The sequence below is a fragment of the Leuresthes tenuis genome, unplaced genomic scaffold (genome assembly GCF_036924035.1).
Source record: "Leuresthes tenuis unplaced genomic scaffold, fLeuTen1.0.hap1 SCAF_15, whole genome shotgun sequence".
In the NCBI taxonomy this organism is placed as follows: domain Eukaryota; kingdom Metazoa; phylum Chordata; class Actinopteri; order Atheriniformes; family Atherinopsidae; genus Leuresthes; species Leuresthes tenuis.
Genome location: NW_027325369.1, coordinates 31046203 through 31067424, shown reverse-complemented (window position 1 = coordinate 31067424; position 21222 = coordinate 31046203). Strand labels below are relative to the sequence as shown.

The 21222-nt window shown below is 39.4% G+C and overlaps 1 protein-coding gene across 1 annotated transcript in view; it reads right to left on the bottom strand.

Moving 5' to 3' along the window:
* Positions 1-11739, bottom strand: part of sntg2 (syntrophin, gamma 2) — a 114189-nt gene extending 102450 nt beyond the window's left edge. The window contains exon 1 of the mRNA XM_072365889.1: positions 11461-11739. Coding sequence (XP_072221990.1) covers positions 11461-11529 — 69 coding nt within the window. The 5' untranslated portion in view covers positions 11530-11739. The remainder of the gene's footprint in view (positions 1-11460) is intronic.
* Positions 11740-21222: the final 9483 nt, after the last annotated feature.

The following is a 21222-nucleotide window of genomic DNA, read 5'->3' as shown; positions in this document are numbered from 1 at the left end:
TATAGATGGATGGATGTATAGATGATGGATGGATGGATGTATAGATGATGGACGAATGTATAGATGGATGTATAGATGGTGGATGGATGTATAGATGGATGGATGTATAGATGATGGATGAATGTATAGATGATGGTTGGATGAATGTATAGATGATGGTTGGATGTATAGATGATGGATAATGTATAGATGGATGGATGTATAGATGATGGATGGATGTATAGATGGATGGATGTATAGATGATGGTTGGATGTATAGATGATGGATGGATGAATGTATAGATGATGGTTGGATGTATAGATGGATGGATGTATAGATGATGGATGGATGAATGTATAGATGATGGTTGGATGAATGTATAGATGATGGTTGGATGTATAGATGATGGTTGGATGTATAGATGATGGATGTATAGATGATGGATGGATGTATAGATGATGGTTGGATGTATAGATGATGGATGTATAGATGATGGATGTATAGATGATGGTTGGATAGCTGATGGATGGATGGTTGGATCGAGTTGTTTTTACTCAACAGGACTCCATCGAGTCATATACATGAACTAATTCTATGAAAGCAGACAAAATTAAATTCATGGTGGTAACTCCTCAGGTTGAAGGTAAAACTCTCTAAAATATCTGCGTTTGTACAGTTCGTAATGATGCATGTGTAAATTCATTTTCATGTGTTCAGAATGCCCAAAGTTATGCACAAAATGGTTTACACCATTTAAAAATGACTCGAGTAAATGCACCAAACAGAGACAAAGCAAAGATTTGCAGCTGTAATAACAGAAAAAAGAAGAAGAGGTAAACTTTTGTTCTCTCAAGGTTTTAGCCTTCTTTTATTTATCATCTGCTTCACAATTAAAATGTTCCGCACCTTCAAAGTGGTTGGTATGTTCTTGAAATGAAATGATATACATTCCACCAAAATCCATTTAAATTCCAGGTTGTATGGCTACGATTTATGAAGAATGCCAAAGGGGGGAATGCTTTAGCAAGGCAGCGACTGCAGCTTTCACTTCACCTTGGGAAACCGTCCTCAGTCATCTCAATGCTGTCCACATGAGAGAAAAGGCTGCAGCACAACTGAAAATGCTGTAATCAACATTCAGTAATGCTTTTTCTTTTCCATTTGACTCCAGATGTCTTAAAACACTTATGTGTTCCACCAAATATTAAAGAAACTTGGAGTTGACCATCATCGTTATCTGTTGGATTCCTGTAATACTTAATAACTTATTAAGCGCTTCTTTGTGTTACACCAGTCGAATAAGTTAATAAAAACAATATAAAATAAAACAGTTCTTGTCAACCAATAATATCGCCTTTTATGAGCCGTTCAGACTTTACGTGATAAATAAATCTGACAGGGAAACACAGCTGTTACGAATTGTTAAAGAAATTTAGACGCTTGTGTTTAGTTATCCTTCAATAAATGGAAAGTAGGGAAAGTTTGAAACGAGCTATTGTGATAATTTCACATCTAGTAATGTTATTAATAACTTATCAAGCGCTTCTTTATGTTGCACCAGTCGAATAAGTTAATAAAAACAATATAAAATGAAACAGTTCTTGTCAACCAATAAAATTATAAATTAAAACTCCAACTAAACCAAATTTTAGGGGGTTTGAGGCGTAACTGCTTCATCACTTCTGGTTTTCAGCCTTTTCTTAAGGATCTCCATCTACATACGAGCTCCATCCGTCCAGCAGGGTGGATGTGAGTGGGCGGGGCTTATCAGAGGAGGTGGAGTCAACTTAAGGAGAATCAGAACATCTCGTTAAATGAGGAACTTTCAAACAAAGAGGAACTAAAATAAAAGCCCGGGTTGTGTTTTTGGGGAGTTTTACACTTGCTGGTGACTTCAAAGATCCTGATATATGCTCCCAGGTACAGGAAGAAGGGATTTTTACTGAATATATCACCTTTATAGCACATAAAATGGTCTTTTCACCCTTTAATGACCTGCTCTACCAGTACATTTTTCACTGACTATACTAAAAATTAGTTGAAGTGAATCCATCTAAAAATAACTTGGTAATGCTAAAAAAAGAAGTGTTATGACATTACTTTTTTTTTTTTTAAATGTCACCACATTGATTCAGATTATAATTGGTCAAAGGAAATTTAAAAAAAAAGTCAGATATCATTTTTTATTTGCTTTTTATGTCAGAGCAGACTTTAACGGGTTAAAACATATTTCAGACAGGATCAGAGGCTCCAACTGGTGAATAAAGAAGAGTGTCATCAGCATAATGGTGAAAAGAAACGACACATCTCTGGACGATATGTCTGAAAGGAAGCATGTATTATGAAAATAGCACTGGTCCCACAACTGAACCCTGAGGGACACCAAATTCTACTGGAGAGAAGGTTATTGATTGAGTAGCAGTAAGCAGTATTGTAATGCTGTGCTATGGACTCCTATCCAGAAGGTGTGTCAAAGGTAGCATTATTGCAACAAAGAACCAGAATTAATGGTTAATTAATTAGCTCGAGGAAGGCAATGTTTACAGAAACCTAACTAAAATTTCCCAAAGATACCAATGGCTACAGTGTGATAGCATCAATCACACCACAGCAATGACATCAGTGATGCATTTATGAAATGAGAATACCTATAAATACCTATAAATATATACCTGTAATTAAACTAAAAAGACACGTCACTTATCAAAGCTCCAAAAACGACAAAATTATAGCTGAGCATCACAGCTGAGGACCAAAAGCAAGATATATGTAGATATTTAAAGTCAAATAATTGTGGAAAAATTAATATAAAAGGCAAATATTTGGAAACACAGCCTCATCTGAACAACAATTTGTCTCTTTAGACATGAAATGGCTTTTTGTATGACAAGAGCAGGATGATGTTGGCAGGTGTCATAATTACTACTTTTGTCAAGCTGAGCACTTTCATCTCTGGATCCTTTAGAGGTCTTTTCATTTTAAAAATCAGGCTGAGTTTTAAAACAAGAGGATGAAAGGCAAAACTCTTTGCTCTTTCTGACTTGTTCTCTTTTTTTGAGGTCAATTAAAACTACCCTGAGGTGGTGTCAGTTGGGGATATACAAGGATGACTCACGGTTAAAGAAATGCATCCAAGCAGTGAGCTACACGTCGCCATCATTTATGCCAGTTATGAAGAGCATATCGTCATTATCTGCAATGTTTAATATGCAGAGAACTTTGATTTCTGCAGCTAAAGTGCAAGCACATACATTTTCACTGCGAGTTTGCTTTTTTCTTTATTTTTCACCAGCGAGCAGGCATCAGAAACACTGCCAGAGAGCAGCAATTACCTGCCTTGTTTGCAAATATCAGCATGCGATATTTCAAGTTTTACTGGGAAAAAAATAGATTAAAAATATTGCTGTATTGAAAGAGAAAATCCATAGAAAAGGAACAGCTGCATCAATGAGCGTAATCCATCATTTTAAATGAGGCAACTTGGTCATTTCTCCTTACACGGCTTTACATTGCTGCTAATTACCAAATTCAGTGGAACTATTTTCTCTTCTTTTAATCAAAGACAAACTCTTAAATCATGAAGCAAAGAGGTGAAAAACTATTTCTCCTGCAGAACAGACCCTCTGTAAGATGGGTTTTTATAAAATGTATGTATACGTATGTAGTGTGAAGTACAGATTATTCAAATAGTATTCTATTGATTAATTAATAGATTAACCAGATACAAAGCTCCTCTGATGGGCAGCGGAAATGAAAGAAAATACGATGGTGTGTATGTGCTAGCGGCGTAAATCTGGTGACATTTCAAAATAAATCCAAAAATGATAAAACACAAGTTGCTTTTTGGAAAAAAAATAAAAGGACAAAAATGAAAAAGCGTCTCTTCCGCCCAGCCCAAGCCTCAGCCTCCTTTTGTTCTCTGCTAGCCTCCTTTTGTTCTCTGCTAGCCTCCTTTTGTTCTCTGCTAGCCTCCTTTTGTTCTCTGCTAGCCTCCTTTTGTTCTCTGCTAGCCTCCTTTTGTTCTCTGCTAGCCTCCTTTTGTTCTCTGCTAGCCTCCTTTTGTTCTCTGCTAGCCTCCTTTTGTTCTCTGCTAGCCTCCTTTTGTTCTCTGCTAGCCTCCTTTTGTTCTCTGCTAGCCTCCTTTTGTTCTCTGCTAGCCTCCTTCCGTTCTCTGCTAGCTTCCTTCCGTTCTCTGCTAGCTTCCTTCCGTTCTCTGCTAGCGTCCTTCTCAGCTAACAAGCCGACTGATTTCCATTAAAATGCTAACGTGAAATCTTCCCTTGTGTTTTTTCCGCTCAGTGGACTCTATGTGTGACTCTATGCTGCTGAGATGCTGTAGCATTTATGCTGTGCTACTGCGCTAAGCTAACTGCCGTTTATCAGTTAGCTTGCCAGCTGTTTATCCCTCGGCACACTCCAGTCCACTAGTTGGCGGTAATGTACCTCTAAGCTAGTTGCTAACCGCCAGAAAACTGAGCAGAAATGAGTGTAGCCGAAGAAAGCCAGAAAAGCTGAAACTAAACTCACGTTTTCCTCCCAAACTGTGGAAGTAGTACCAAAAAGGTCCGACTATGTCTGCGGTTATTGTCCGTTTGCACAGTTGAGTGTTTGCGTGGTTTCACCAACTTTATTACGATACTTTTCCAGGATGCAGTGATATTATCATTTCAAACATATCTAGGCAATAGATGAACATAAATGCATTAGAGTCTGGATTCAAAACACAAAGAACGCAGACTTGTTGTGCAAAGGACTCCAGAGTTGCCAGGTTGGCAACAATAAAGTTTAATTTTTTGTACAAACTCTGTATAAACGCGACAAAAAAACCTAAACACTAGAAAATGGCCGTGCTTTTCCTGTCCAAAGGAAACCAGGTGCAGGAAGTGCCATTTTCCAGTGTTTCCAGTTTTATTTTAAAGCAACACAATTACCAATGAATGTTTTCCACATAATTTCAAATTTCTCATGCAAACATGCAGCTGCTGAGAATCCCTGATTCATCAGAGATAAAAATGTATGTGAAGCTTTGCTGATCTGGGTGTATTAATGATGAGGAAATTAGTTTTTTTTTAATTACACAGCAGGTAAATTACCACCTGTACATGAGGATAAATTCCCCGTGTATTCACTGTCTGCAGTACTGCTGAAGGTCAATAAACTGGAGCCAGGACGGAGCTTTTCTCATATGCAACAAGATTGTGTTTCTGCAATCATCCTTGTTCAATCCTCCCCTTGGAGCGGCTCCACGGGGAATCAGATCCACTCGATGCATTTCCTCTCGATTGTTTCCCCGTTGTTTGAATAGGTTTATCTCGCAGAGCTTTACTGCTCAAACAACAAGACGGCCGACTGCGTTACAAACAGTTTTGGTCCAGTGTGTGAGATTACTGCCTGACATGAGGGAAATTAACACAACATGTCTTCATATACTTACAGAAACACAAATCTGTCATTTTCTGTCCGTCATCGGCTCGAAGCGGACGTAAAAAAACCCAATCAAACCTATTTCTGACGTATTTTCGCTTTCCAAGGACAAATCTCAGATGTCAAACTACTATTTCAGAGTATTTTCTGAAGTGCAGTTCCCTTCAAGTGGCGAGTAAAGTGTCCACAACAATCCCCCCCATCAGCTGTCGAGGGGACAAGGTGAATTTCTTCATATCTCACTTGGAAATGAGTGAAGACATTAAAATGCATAAGTTTCCTGCTTAGAATCTAAATAAAAATGCTAATGAAACTCTGTGGGTATTAATGATGAACGGGACGTGTTTCTTTTTATTTGCTAAGGAAATGGCGAAGTTCAAAACTGACTGGCGCAGCTTGTTTTATGACACTCGATATCCTCCAGACGGTTTAAAAATTTAGACCTCGTCTAATTAGGACTTTAATTACTGCCAGATTTGGTAGTAAATGAATAATGAAATATGGACTATACATAAAGCGTTTTATATATGTATCCCTTCTCTTCCTACGGGGACTAATTATAAACCTTAAAAAGAAAAAAGAGACTAATTCATGATGTAACACTGCCCTTTGGCCCATTTCGCAGCTCCCTTGGGTTCGGCCTGATCCTGTCATCAGCTCATATGCCAAAAGGAGGATAAAAATTGGATTGTGGAGCCATCTGATTGGAAATTACATCCATATCCAATGATTTTGTATACATAATGAATGTATCACAAAACATTTAAGCTAGAAAGAGGAAGAAATGCTTAAAGGAGTCAAATGTTTGCATTTTCACTCTAGTTTCATTTAATTAAACCAAAGAAAATTAGACATTGTTCATCGAGTAAAAAGACACTAAGTACGACCTTTGTCTGAAAAACGGGGGGGGCGATTGTTTTGAGTCCTTCCCAATTACCTGAGCAGCTCCGGGACAAAGAGCATTTACGGAGACGAAATGTTCATGCTCCAACAGGAGTGATTTGGTTAAAATATGATTGACTTGCTGAATACAAAAGCATCGACTTTCACACTCCGTTGGGGTATAATTAAGCTTCTGCGGCTCCTGCCAAGAGAAACCAAGGCGTGTGACCACAGGGGGTTGGGATTTTATTTATTTTTACTGATGACATGTATGCCACTTACATTTTATGCTTTTAGAAAGGGACAAGCCAGGGTCTGACTGTCCGATAATCATAAAGCACCACCAGCTTTTAACCCCTGTTTGCACCAGAATCGAGTAAAATCGTCCTTTTAAAGTTTATGTTGAGCAGCACATGAATATCTTTACGTTTCAGTGTGAGACTGTAAGGCTCTTTGTGATGAATTGTTTGAGGTTTTAGATTGTATTGCGTTGATGGATGACGCCTTCATGCGTTCTTCTGTGCCGGCGCATAATGAACTGAGGCGTGCACATTATAAAAGGCACTTTTATTCAGTGAGCTGGACGCCAGAAGAACCAATACTTTGTTTAGGCACCCTCTAAATATGGGAACCGGTCTGCCTTTATGTTGCATCAGGTCTTAATAGAACAGCCAGGGCCCCAGTTCTGAAACCTGATGGTATTCCTTTAGTATTGCACCCAAAGTACCTGGATGCTCCAGAAACTGCAGACTACAGCTTCGGTTTCTTTGAACACAAACACTTAATTTCCAGCTATCTGTTGATTTTTTTTAACACCAATTTGTGCTTCGTCTGCATGAAAGTTTCTTTATGATGGAACAACCAGAATTCAGGCACAAGGTGGCAATTCAAAAGATAATGGAAAATAATGAAGATCTCCAGCTTTCTGTAATGCTTTTAATAATTTATTCTCCTGTATATCAATGTTTCTGATTTCATTTCATCTCTGCTGAGTCAACACCTCCTTTTTTGTGTAAGGAAGGAATCTCTTGAAATGTGCATCTGTGCACGTCAATGATGAATAAAAGTCGAATAAGAAGTCTTTCTGTACATTTTCTACCTTCAAAATCTGTCTGATAAATCCATGACTTGCGAGGATCTTTAGAAATTTTGTCAGTTATGTGAGAAAAAAGAAGTTAATCCTCTTTTAAGGTCCTCAGCGTGTCTCAGAACGACGTAGAACCTCAGATTGAACAACACATATCAGGTGTGAGCACCTCTTTTTCTCAGTTTGCTGCTCTGCAGCATCCAGGTCATGATCTGAGAGAAGCAGCTGCTGCTGCCCATCAGTCTGGGAAGGGTTATAAGGCCATTTCCAGACTATCTGGAGTCCATCATTCTACAGAGAGAAAGATTATTCACAAGTGGAAAACATTCAGGACAGCTGTCAATCTTCCCAGGAGTGGACGTCCCAGCAAGTTCACCCCAAGGTGAAAAAGCCCAGAGCTACATCTCAGACTCTACAGGCCTCAGTTAGCATGTTAAAGGTTAAAGGTCATGACAGCACAGTTAGAAAAAGACTGAACAAGGATGGCTTGTTTGGAAGGGCTGCAGGAGAAAGCCTCTTCTCTCTAAAAAGAACATGGCAGCACAGCTTAGGTTTGCAAAGCTGCATCTGAACAAAGCTCAAGACTTCTGGAACAATGTCCTTTGGACAGACCAGAGCAAAGTGGAGATGTTTGGTCATAATGCACAGCAGCACGTTTGGAGGAAACCAAACACAGCATATCAGCACAAACACCTCATACCAGCTGTCAAGCACGGTGGTGGAGGGCTGATGATCTGGGCTGGTTCTGCAGCCACAGGACCTGGGCACCTTGCAGTCATTGAGTCCACCATGAACTCCTCTGGATACCAAAGTATTCTAGAGTCAGATGTGAGGCCATCTGTCCCACAGCTAAAGCTGGGCTGAAACTGGCTCATCAACAGGACAAAGATCCCAAACACAGCAGCAGATCTACAGCAGAATGTGTGAAAAAGAAAAGAATCAAGGTGTTGCAATGGTCCAGTCAGAGTCCAGACCTCAGCCTGACTGAAATGCTGTGGTGGGACCTTAAGAGAGCTGCAGAAACCAATGCTGCAAACCTCAATGAGCTGAAGCAGCGCTGGAGAGAAGAGGGCCGAGATTCCTCCAGAACCATGAGAGGAAATGCTGTGGTGGGACCTTCATGTATCACCAGAGAATCGTCCTACAGAAGAAATGTACCAATATAGGGTGATGTTACAGGACCCAACAAGGATAAAACTGATACCTGACGAGCAAACATGCTCTCAATGTTCCACTTTATCTGGAACACAGTTTGTTTTTTCTACATTTAATTATTGAAAGATGTGAACGTGTGAAATCAGAGATGAGTTTATAACTTTTTAATGTCCAATAAATGCCATGCAGCCTCTCTAATGTTGAGCTCTGCTGTACATGTCCGGGGTATAAAAACAGGTTTCATTAGTTTTATTACAGCTTCGGTCTCCTCTGATTTACAGCCTACACACAGCAGAGGGAGAAATGATGGGAGCGTATTCCTTTAATTCATTTAAACCTTAAACAACAACTACACAGACAGAAATAACAGAACACCAGAGCTGCTACAAAGCTGCATCCAGCAGGAAAATCTCTTCCTCTGGTAGGTTGTTTTGGGTCTGTTTGGTGCATCCGCCACAAGGCTTTCTCTCTTTTTTTTAACTTTATACATCTAAACAAGTCAGAAGAACATAGCTTTAGATGTTCAAAAACCTCTGTTGTGTTGCTTTAAGAGAACGATGCATAAATCAATGCCTGCAAACCTCACTGAAGTCAAGAAGTCTTGTAAACTGGGCCAAAATTCCTCCATTTTTGAGATTTTGAAGGTAGAAAATGTACAGAAAGACTTCTTATTAGACTTTTATTCATCATTGACGTGCACAGATGCACATTTCATGACCTCAGGAGACGGCTATTGATGTTGGTTCTACAAGCTGTGAAATCGCCAGGTTTTCGTGGCGTGGACCTGACACACGACTCAATAAAACCGGAGCGCGTCAGCTTTTATTTCGTGAGACAAGACGAAATACTTTACCACAAGTTTGAACTCATAATTCAGAGAAAAGTGTAACTGGAGTTAAAATAAATCACATTGTAGTTGGTGGTTTATTCGTGGGGGAAAATAACCACACAACAAAAGAATTAGCGGCTAATTTGAAGATGAAATTAGGAGGAAAAGACGTTTTTGAAGCTAATCAGGCTGAAGAAAGTCACTAAACCATCACTTCCCTCATCAAAGTTAGTCTTTTCATAACTCGTCACCTTTAATCCAATAAATGTTATTGCAATACTTAAAATACCCTCCAACACCCCTAAGTTAAAGCTGTTCTCTACCTTTCTGGTTTGCAGGTATTGCTGCACAATGAGGTCAGATAGTTTGCAAACTTTGAAGCTCTACTGGAACTATGCTAATGTTTCCCTGGATTAGCAACCAATGAAAGTTATTTAACAGTGGCGAGTGGAAGAGGAAGTAGTACAAGGTAGAACAGCCACTGCAGCGGCAGAGAACAACAACTCACAGCTGAAGGGCCTGAATTAAGTCAGGGATGGGGAGTCTCTCCCGGGAAAACACCAGGCCTGTCCATCACACCCCCGACATGCAGCTCAAACCGATGCATGTTTGGACAGGAAGAAGCAGTCCAACGCATCTACTGTGGCTGCCCAACACTCTCAGACCGCATTTCTCTGCCGTTCTACACCAGACTTCATACCAGTCACTTCTCAGATGTTTCTTCATCCAAAGCCATCTTGTTTTTATTGATAAGTGAAGGATTTAATTGACTGATTCGGGTCCCCAAGACCAAAGTACCAGTAAAGAAAATGCATTTGGTGACGATGTATCAAACATCAAGACCTTTAATTGTTCAAGAACCTGCCAAAAGCTGAGTTTCTTCCCATTATAGCGCGATCAAGTTCACGATCAACCCCCTGAAACTTCACTCCAGTGGGGAGAGTCTTCTCCAGCAGGATAGCACACTGTATAATTACACCCAGGCCCAGATATCCAGTTTTAAAATCCAATACTTTATGATCCCAAAGTGCCTCCCATGCAGGACTCCAGGGGAGATGAAATTAGAGGTGCTGCATGCCTCGTGGAGGTGATAACAAACCAAATGTAGGAGAGGATGGTACAGAAGTCATAAATTAAAGTGAAGCAAGTTCTAAACTCTACATAAAACCATGACTGACAAGCACAGGAAGGTATCCATGGAAACATGTGGACATCACATGGCACATCATGTCTAATGAGCATGAAATTGGTAATGTGTCTGCACCTCTTCCACTGAGCTCAAGTTAAAAAATGACATGTCAGAGTTTGTGTTGGATTTTTCTTCAAGCAGCCAACAGACTGAATATGAAACAGTGTTTTAAAAGGTCAGATCATTTGTTTTCTTGTTCAAACAGCCCAGAAAGCAGCTCAGTTAGCAAATGTGTGACACCAGTAAATAATGGCAACACTGGTTGTGATAAAAATACCAGTACCTTATAACCACAGAAAAAGCAGCTTAAAATGCAGTGGCTGCTGGTCGCAGAGATGCACCCACAGATAACATGTGTAATATACTGTTATGTTGGGAAATAACCTGCACAGCACAGCTGCTGTCACCTTTAAAACACTCAGAAACAAACATTTTCACTAATTTAATTAAGGATATTCGTTCTCTGAATAATTCGGCTTGTACGTAAAGACAAACCAAACACAAAGCAGCGGATTTGAGCGGATATTGTAAAAAAAAAACTTGAAGCGTGGCAGGCATCAGTTAATCACACCTTCTGGACAACGTAACCTTATTAACGGAACACCCCTTAGAAAAGTTGTAAGTTTGTTCGAGCAGGAGCGTAATAGATGACCAAATGTACGCCGATGTGTGCAGATTGTCCGACTGGATTGAAAATTATAATCGCTCGAATCTACTTCGGGGTTTTTAAGTGTTTATATGTGAGAAATCCCAGAAAGTCGCTTTTTTAAAGGGTAGTCTGGAGTTCCCTCTGGACATCGAACGATCAGCGCGTGTGCTCCGTTCACGGAACTCACCCTGAAGCCAAACGACAAACCGCTCAGTGATTTAAGTTTATTTCGGATGTCTAAAAAACAACCTGAGGGTTTACTTACCGAAGTTGGAACCGGAAGGCTGGCGGGTCGCTCGATCAGCTCAGGTTGCTGTTTCCCGGTCACATTCATCTCCCATACAACCGCTTTCTCTGTCCGCTGACTTCAACCAGAGTTTCTCAAGTCATTTATCCAGCAGCTGACAGCGAGTGTTATTCACCAGAGCTCCGTTTAGCGACGGCTGCTGGCTGAGACTGCATGCCTGGCGGCTCTGTTGGGTGCTGTTCGCATCCTGAAACGACAACAGTTTTCTCTGCTGGAGGAACTAACCGGAGCGTTGCTGATTCCTCCGCGGCGCAGCTCCGACTGTCAGCGGCTCCTCTGCTGCTGCTGCTGCTGCTCATCAGTCCGCATGACTCCCCACCTGCGGCCTGTCCGCCTGTTAACCATTTCTGCGTCAGAACACATTAACCCATTCACTGGTATTTGATTCCTGGGTGTAGAGAAATGCACACAGCTTCATTTTCCATGAAGAAATATAAGCCGACAGACTCTCCTGGATGAATCTTTGGGTAACTGGGGGGTCATTACTCGGGTTACAAACCATATTATGAGGCTCCTCTTTGCTCTGAGGTTGATTTTGACCTCACATACTAACTTAATATTGTGTTTTTAGGCTGTTATTATTAGGCTGACCTCTGAAATCATGTTTCAGTCCATTTCTACAGAACATAACCAAATGGGACTCTGTTTAAATCTGTTTTTTATCAAGGTTCAAGATAAGGACAGATGTTTAAAATCACATAAGGCCATGGTTTTTAAAGTCTTATTAGTGGTTAATTTGAATAATTTGGGGAAAAAAAGAATAGATGTCCCGGATTGTTGGATCAATGTCAGAAATCCAGCTCAATGCACCAATTTACCACTTTAATTCGGCTCATTTTCTCTTTCTCTCATTTTCTCTGTGCCTTCCCCACCAAATTTGACCATTTTTAAATTAACGTTTTCAAGCCAAACGAAACAAAAGGTAACTCAGTGACAACATTCCTCACAAGATGGCGCCAAGTGTGCAACATGCCATGACAAACCTTTACATTTTTAATAGCTTTATCATCCAAACCTGTCAAAATAAATAAATAAATAAACTTTTTTTTAGATTTTAACTTAAACGACGTCCTAAAAATGTTACATTTGGACTCGCTGGATTTCCAGAGCTGGTAACATCACAATAAAATGATCTTATTGTGTATTTTATTGCATAAATCTGATGTTCTCCACATCTTTTACCGTCTGATTTTCACATACTTTTAGCACATAAAGCAGTAGTCCAGCAGTGGGGTAAAAATGGTTTTAGACCCATAGTTAGGACTCTACTGGCTGTACCCTTTTCTCCTCTAATCTCTTTGCACAGTTTGTGCTGCTTGTTGATAAGCCGGTATAGTAGAAAGACATTTCCCTGTCATCATTTTCTATCGAAACAGCTGGTGCATGACTTATTTCCACAGGAAAGCTGCAGTTAGCAGCTGTAGAGCTATTCTCCGGTGACAGAAACTCAAGGTAAACTGTGGGTTATGAAAACTCGCTCGTCGGGCTGCTGATCGAAGGTCAGCAATCTGACAAAGTATTGTATCGTAGAGTTTTGATAGAATCTTGAATCTTGGCTCCAACATCTTCAACAGACGGGCTTCTTCATGACAGAATAAGGAAACTGATGCTTTACAGCACAAATCGGGTCCTTTTGTCCTGTTTCTAAACACTCAAATCAATGCCTTCTTTCACCAAATAACCCAAATGAAGAAAAATAAAGCTGACACAACATTTCATCCACAATAAAAACGCACAAGAGACACACAACATAACCCTAATGTTCCTCTTCAAAATGTATCTTAGTATCAAGACATTTCTCTTCTTAATCTTTAATTAGTGCCAGCAGGAGCACTGATGTGGTCGACTACTGTACTTATAATCAGCGATATTTATCCACAGTAAAGATAGAGGGGCATGAAAAAGAGTCCTTTTGCCTGATGGTCACTTGCTTCCCTGAGCAACTCTTAAAGGATACTGACACAAATTGATTTCTGGCACGTAGGAACACTCGAAGGCAAAGCTTGAGGGTGGCTCACTGTCTTAGAGGTGCGATGCTATAGGGCTCACCTTGGATGTTACAGAAAGGCTTATACACTAAATATGATGCCTCCTTTAATAACCCTGACTCTGTCAGGTGCAAAAGAGGTTATAAAAAGACGCAGCTACCTGGGTGCAGGCAGCTCCAGAGAGATGATTCATTTTGTGTGTTCTCAGACCTATAATCAGTGACAGAGCGTTCTTTGTATTTTCTGTGTTCAGGATTAGAGCTTTATGTGAATCTGGGAGGGTAACAATGTTGAAGCGGTACAGTGCAACGTATTACAGCAGCGCTCTATCATCAGAGAGTATGAAAAGGTATCATCAAGGGATTGGAACAGGTGTGATTGTTAGGAAACCTACTTCACTGCTATTCTTCAGTGGCAAGAATCCCCGAGCATCCCTCAGTATTTGATAAGGAGATGTTTAAGGTCTGCCGTGGATTTAAGGGAAAGAAAGAAGAAAGAGATGGGCTTTAACTGCGACTCGCTGTGTGGAATTTAATGTGCAGCCTTGAGTTTTAGTTTAACATTTCTTGAGTCAAAGCAGAGCTGCAAAGGAACAAAAAGGAAAACAACCCAGAGTCAGTGTTTTAAGAGCAGAAACAACATGACAAAATCTAAATTAGCACAAGTCACTGAGGCAAAGTGTGCGATAAAGAGCTCAAGAAGAGTACAAAGCACAGCGAGACAGGACTTCTGTTTTCATATAAGATATGATAACAGGTTAGAGAGGGAAATAACTAAATTAATGATGGTGGTTTCCATTCAGCCGCTTCATTTTCATGTCTTAAAGCCATTTAATATATATAAAATCAGGACTTTGTATCTCATGGCGTCCCACAGGGCTCAGTTTTAGAGTTCCTGTTATTCTCTGTATATTTGCTGCCATCTGGACAAAAAGACAAAGTTTTAATCTTATATACCTATGATTTACAGATGATAATCAGCTTTATTTTTGTGTGTAAACCTAGAAAGACTGGGGGGTTATCTCATCTCCTGGCGTGCCTTAATACTATCAGGGACGAGGGTCCTCTCTTACTTTAGCATTTGTTTATACAGCCAAATAGTAACAAAATCAAAACAATTCTCTTTTGTAGCTTTAACATGCTTACATGATGGTTCACACTCAAATGTTTTGGTGATGTGATATTTTAGCTATTAATTATCAGTATTTGGGTATTTTGGGAAATAACTAAATCTCTCGAGTCAAAGCAGAGCTGCAAAGGAACAAAAAGGAAAACAACCCAGAGTCAGTGTTTTAAGAGCAGAAACAACATGACAAAATCAAAATTAGCACAAGTCACTGAGGCAAAGTGTGCTATAAAGAGCTTAAGAAGAGTACAAAGCACAACGAGACAGGACTTCTGTTTTCATATAAGATATGATAACAGGTTAGAGAGGGAAATAACTAAATCAATGATGGTGGTTTCCATTCAGCCGCTTCATTTTCATGTCTTAAAGCCATTTAATATATATAAAATCAGGACTTTGTATCTCATGGCGTCCCACAGGGCTCAGTTTTAGAGTTCCTGTTATTCTCTGTATATTTGCTAACATCTGGACAAAAATACAAAGTTTTAATCTTATATATCTATGATTTACAGATGATAATCAGCTTTATTTTTGTGTGTAAACCTAGAAAGACTGGGGGGGTTATCTCATCTCCTGGCGTGCCTTAATACTATCAGGAACGAGGGTCCTCTCTTACTTTAGCATTTGTTTATACTGCCAAATAGTAACAAAATCAAAACATTTCTCTTTTGTAGCTTTAACATGCTTATATGATGGTTCACACTCAAATGTTTTGGTGATGTGATATTTTAGCTATTAATTATCAGTATTTGGGTATTTTGGGAAATAACTAAATCTCTCGAGTCAAAGCAGAGCTGCAAAGGAACAAAAAGGAAAACAACCCAGAGTCAGTGTTTTAAGAGCAGAAACAACATGACAAAATCAAAATTAGCACAAGTCACTGAGGCAAAGTGTGCTATAAAGAGCTTAAGAAGAGTAGAAAGCACAGCGAGACAGGACTTCTGTTTTCATATAAGATATGATAACAGGTTAGAGTGGGAAATAACTAAATTAATGACGTGGTTTCCATTCAGCCGCTTCATTTTCATGTCTTAAAGCCATTTAATATATATAAAATCAGGACTTTGTATCTCATGGCGTCCCACAGGGCTCAGTTTTAGAGTTCCTGTTATTCTCTGTATATTTGCTGCCATCTGGACAAAAAGACAAAGTTTTAATCTTATATACCTATGATTTACAGATGATAATCAGCTTTATTTTTGTGTGTAAACCTAGAAAGACTGGGGGGTTATCTCATCTCCTGGCGTGCCTTAATACTATCAGGGACGAGGGTTCTTTCTTACTTTAGCATTTGTTTATACAGCCAAATAGTAACAAAATCAAAACAATTCTCTTTTGTAGCTTTAACATGCTTATATGATGGTTCACACTCAAATGTTTTGGTGATGTGATATTTTAGCTATTAATTATCAGTATTTGGGTATTTTGGGAAATAACTAAATTTCTTGAGTCAAAGCAGAGCAGCAAAGGAACAAAAAGGAAAACAACCCAGAGTCAGTGTTTTAAGAGCAGAAACAACATGACAAAATCTAAATTAGCACAAGTCACTGAGGCAAAGTGTGCTATAAAGAGCTTAAGAAGAGTAGAAAGCACAGCGAGACAGGACTTCTGTTTTCATATAAGATATGATAACAGGTTAGAGAGGGAAATAACTAAATTAATGACAGTGGTTTCCATTCAGCCGCTTCATTTTCATGTCTTAAAGCCATTTAATATATATAAAATCAGGACTTTGTATCTCATGGCGTCCCACAGGGCTCAGTTTTAGAGTTCCTGTTATTCTCTGTATATTTTCTACCATCTGACAAAAACACAAAGTTTTAATCTTATATACCTATGATTTACAGATGATAATCAGCTTTATTTTTGTGTGTAAACCTAGAAAGACTGGGGGGGTTATCTCATCTCCTGGCGTGCCTTAATACTATCAGGGACGAGGGTCCTCTCTTACTTTAGCATTCGTTTATACAGCCAAATAGTAACAAAATCAAAACATTTCTTTTTTTGTAGCTTTAACATGCTTATATGATGGTTCACACTCAAATGTTTAGGTATTAATTATCAGTATTTGGGTGAAAGTGGCAGATTATGTCCACATTTGTTATGTTCCGAACAATATAAATTGGTAGTCAGTGGACTGAGTGATGCTAAAATATGGTCGGATGTTTACATTTTACAGATTATATCATGTGTTGATCATCTGGCTTCTCATGTGATCTGCTTGGATCAGTATATGTGCTCAAGGGAGCATTCATCCTTATAATTTGTATAACCTGTCACTACATACTTAAAAAAAATCTCCTTTTCCAGGCTTGCTGGGTGACGAGTCATGTCTTTACGGCTAAATACACTGAGTGCGTGAAATAGAAAAGTCTGAACATCAATTTCCTCAATCCTTTGTTCACTTTTCTATGAATTGTGAATTACATTGGAAGCAGTTACAGTCTTGCACGATTCAAGAGGAAATCTATTCTGCCACCGAACTCGTTTGTAGCCTAAACACCACCAGCATACTGTAGCAGCAGCTGATGGTGGGCTTTAGGTGTTGCAATCATCAATAAAGGCAGCTCCGATGCACAGACCGGTCCTTCGAGCTCGTCATTAATCTGATTGTTTCACATTTGCATGTGACGGTGATAGACCGATGATTACAGCCTACAGACATCTTTTGATGAGCTCCCAGATGCTGCTTTTGGTTAGTTCTGGAGGTAGAACAAACCCTGAAATTAACTTTTTCTCAGCACTTCTCACACTGTTAAATCTTTTGTTCAAACTTTCATGATACTGAGATGCATGTTTGCTTCTCCTACATATTAGTTGTTGAAATTAAGCTAAATAAGTTTCCCCAAACTTGAAGGGAAACGTAGCATCGGGTGTTTCACCGAGCTGAGGGAAATGGATCTCCTTTAGCTCGTCAGATATCTTTAAAGCTCTGCTGGACCTCACCTTCAGCATCTTTCTGGATCTCTTACATACATGGGGGGGGGGGTTAAAACTTATGATAAAACTTCAAAGTGCCTCTCTACCCTTTTCATCTAAAAACACTAGCAGTACGCTACGTTGCAGCCACAGTTCGAGGCTTCATCTGGTGTTGAAAATAATTGATTTAGCTCTTGACCAGTTCCAGGAATCACCGCTGGTCGTCTAGTTTCCGCCGCTCCGACTCGTCCTCGTTTCCTTTGATGTTGTTTTTGTGTTTGTGAGCTTTGAACTTCTTACAGATGACAAAGTCTCCGAGGTTTTTAAATTCTGTCAAGTAAGGCACGTCTGGAACTTTTCAATCTGTTTTTTTGAACAATAACCCGAACCCGGTGGCTGCCCTGATTAAAGTATCCAATGTTATATAGTGAGTGAATTTAGGTGGAACTCCTGTTTTAATCCTGCCATATCTCAGCACAGCCTTTGTGTGGCTGGATTCTTTACTTAGGCACCAAGGAGTCCTCTGTAAATTGGTTCAGCCTCTGTCTTTCTCGTTCTGTTCAACCTTTTCTGTTCGAATAAAAAAACTCATCAGACAGTAATCCTCTGCAGACAATAACACGAACAGGGTTCCTCAAACTTCATCTTAAGATTCTTGTACTTTCTTGCAATCAGACGGTTTCTCCCGGCTTCATTTTTATTCTAAAATAGTTTAATATAAAGTGTCACTCATTCCAATCTTGATATTCTGCTTTGTAACACCCGAATGATTTAACGTGATGAATCAAATCCACTCATCCTTAAAGAAAGCCGAGTCTCTGCAGTTATTCTGGCTTGCACAACCATTTACCGTCTGAGATTTTTATTTGAGTATCTGAATTGTGAATGATTGAAGCCATTTACTGTATGGCACTCCTAAAGAATTCACAGCCAAAATGACTCATCACTCAGAAGCAGATGGTGATGATGCAAAGTGACTATGACGAGAAAATGTCTTGATTTGCTGCTCTCTGTTGGGTTGAATGTTGAATGGAGTGACTTTGGACACAGTTTAAGAGTTCACAGCTACTTTTTTAAAGCTCTGAAGAAGCAGCATTGGGCTCTGAGTGGCAAAGAGAAGACCCAAATACAGGAATACTGGAGGAGGAGGTGGATTTCACAGGTTTTATTAGCAAACCTGTGAACAGAGATTAGCAGGGAACTAAAGAGGAACAATGGAAGGACTAACGAAGGAAAAGGCGACCGAGACCAACGGGGAAACAATTACACACAAAGTTCTGGCACTGAACTAAGAAAACTAAGGAAAACCAAACAGAAGTAAACACAACAGATGGTAAAGTCAACAAAATAAAACAGGAAGCAAAGAAAACTGAAGAAAACCAGATCACAGGACCATGACAGGAGCATCACAGTCCTCAGATTGGGATAGTGCGATATTCTCTGCCCAATAAAGTCTAGAAAAGAGCCATTTGTTTGTTTAATACGGTGGCCCTGAAGTCCAAAACACGACAACATTTCACAAAACACCACCACGAAAGAATAAAAACACAACCAGGTGTCATTTTTTACGTAAAATGTAGAGACAACAGATCTTGCTTGTGAATGGACACAGTCTAAGTCTATTGCAACACGTTGATATAATTTCCTGAATCTTAAAGACTGAAAGAAGAGCCTCCCTCTGCACAGCCACATCCAGATCTTCAGGAGGGACTCCAGGCAATTGAAACCAGCTGAAAGATAAAATCTCTCAACCCGGTCTTGGGTATGCCCAAGGCCTCCCTCTGGGGGGATTTACCCAAAATCTCCAGACATGTTGACCACCTCCACTGGCTTGTTTAATGCCCTTATCTCTTGGAGAAATGTCAGTCTCCTCTTGGGGAAAGCTAATTTCAGCAGTTAGTATTCAGAAGAAATGGAGCAAAAGGACTCGAACCCAGGATAGCATCGGTAAGGAACTACAGCCTCTGAACATGGGGCAGGAATATAAACTATACCGTTTATATTCATGGTCTCTACCCACAGCTCATGATTATTGGTGAGGAATAAAATGTAAACCAACTGGTAAATCAATGACTTTGCCTTTTGGCTCACTTCTCGAATCACCACATGTCCGATTCGTAACCTTCATACCCCCACAAGACCCTTTGGTTCGTCATCCAACCGAAGCAACACCTCATTCCCAGTCTACAGTTGGCGATCCATCCCAGCTGCTTCCCATCAGCTACAAACTGCCCTTATGCTCAATGGAAGTCTTTGAGATAAACACTGACACCCACCTTGAAACCATTGTTTCTGTACTTATTTTCCATTAGAAGTACAGTTGATCTACCTGAGAGCTTCTTCTTGATGCTCCTGTTCCACATCCCTAAATACAGACTAAGAGCTTTAGTTAAAAACGCCTCATTGTCAGGAGTCAGTCGTGGTTTTTGTAGCAGGTAAATCGCTGTAATCCTCAGTATTTCCGCTTCCCAATGTCTGGCAGCAGAAAGTCAGAGTCATCCCTCTATTAGACGGGAGTTTTATTACTGATACAGTGCAGGTATCTGTACCTCTCAGGCTGGTGGCTGATAGCCAGCTGTGAACCCATAACGCCAAACTCAAAATGTTCCCCTGGGAACCTTGTGGCATCATTCATTCGCCCTGTGATGTGTTCAGTCACTCAAAAATAACCTTTGACAGCACACACCTCTGGTTATTAACCCTCCCATCTAAATTCTCCGAGAAGGAGCTTTTTTTATTCCTCATCAGGGCACATTTTGTACAGGACTGAATACATTCTAAAATGCTCTTTCCCTGTGGTTTTAATGTAAAAAATGACCTTTTTTGTCATGTTTATTACACATCCTGCTCTGAAGTCTGAAGACTTTGTGGAGCCATACATAAAATGTTCATAATCCACTCATATAGCGGAGATGACATTTAAATTTTCAACATTAGAACAAACAGTAAATGTCAAGAAACATTTAATATGTTAATATATAACAAAAATTACCAGTATGGTGTAGCTGATTAGAAATCCAGATTCATATCATGACCTTACACTGTCTTATATCTCAATGTTGCAGGTTTCTAACTTTTATAAGTTATATACATTATTTTTGGCCTTTTAGCCTCTTTGATCTGAGCTCTTTTAAGATTTATTTAGGAAAAAGAGCATTAAAAAATGATTATTTCAACTGTTGGAAGTGCTCAAATTAAATATTTCATGCTATTTATCAGAGTTTTACTTAGTTTTAACACTTAAAGGTATAATTTTATGTTTAAATTAGTGCTCATTCAAAGATAATCTGATGAACTGTTCTGTTTGTTAGTTTTTTATAGTGCAGATCTTATTATTTAACTGTCCGATATTTAACTTATTATTGACTTTTCCCTGAAACTGAGCAGATTTATTCATTTTTAATCTTGGGACATAAAAGCCTTATCAGTGGTTTAAGTCCATTATTAGTCCAGCGATGATCTCAATGTCCGTTTTTATGAATTCGTATGAAAGAATTCGTAGTGATTCGAAGATGATCTAAAGGACAGAAAGGCTTAAAAACTGCTTTCTTATTTCTCTATGAAGCATATTTCATTTTTACTTGGCGTTAAAGGGAAAACTCATTAAAAAAATAACTAAAATGATCATTTTTAACATCTGTAGCGGTATGCAGATGTCAATCGGTGCATCCTGAAGGGATCTAAAGCG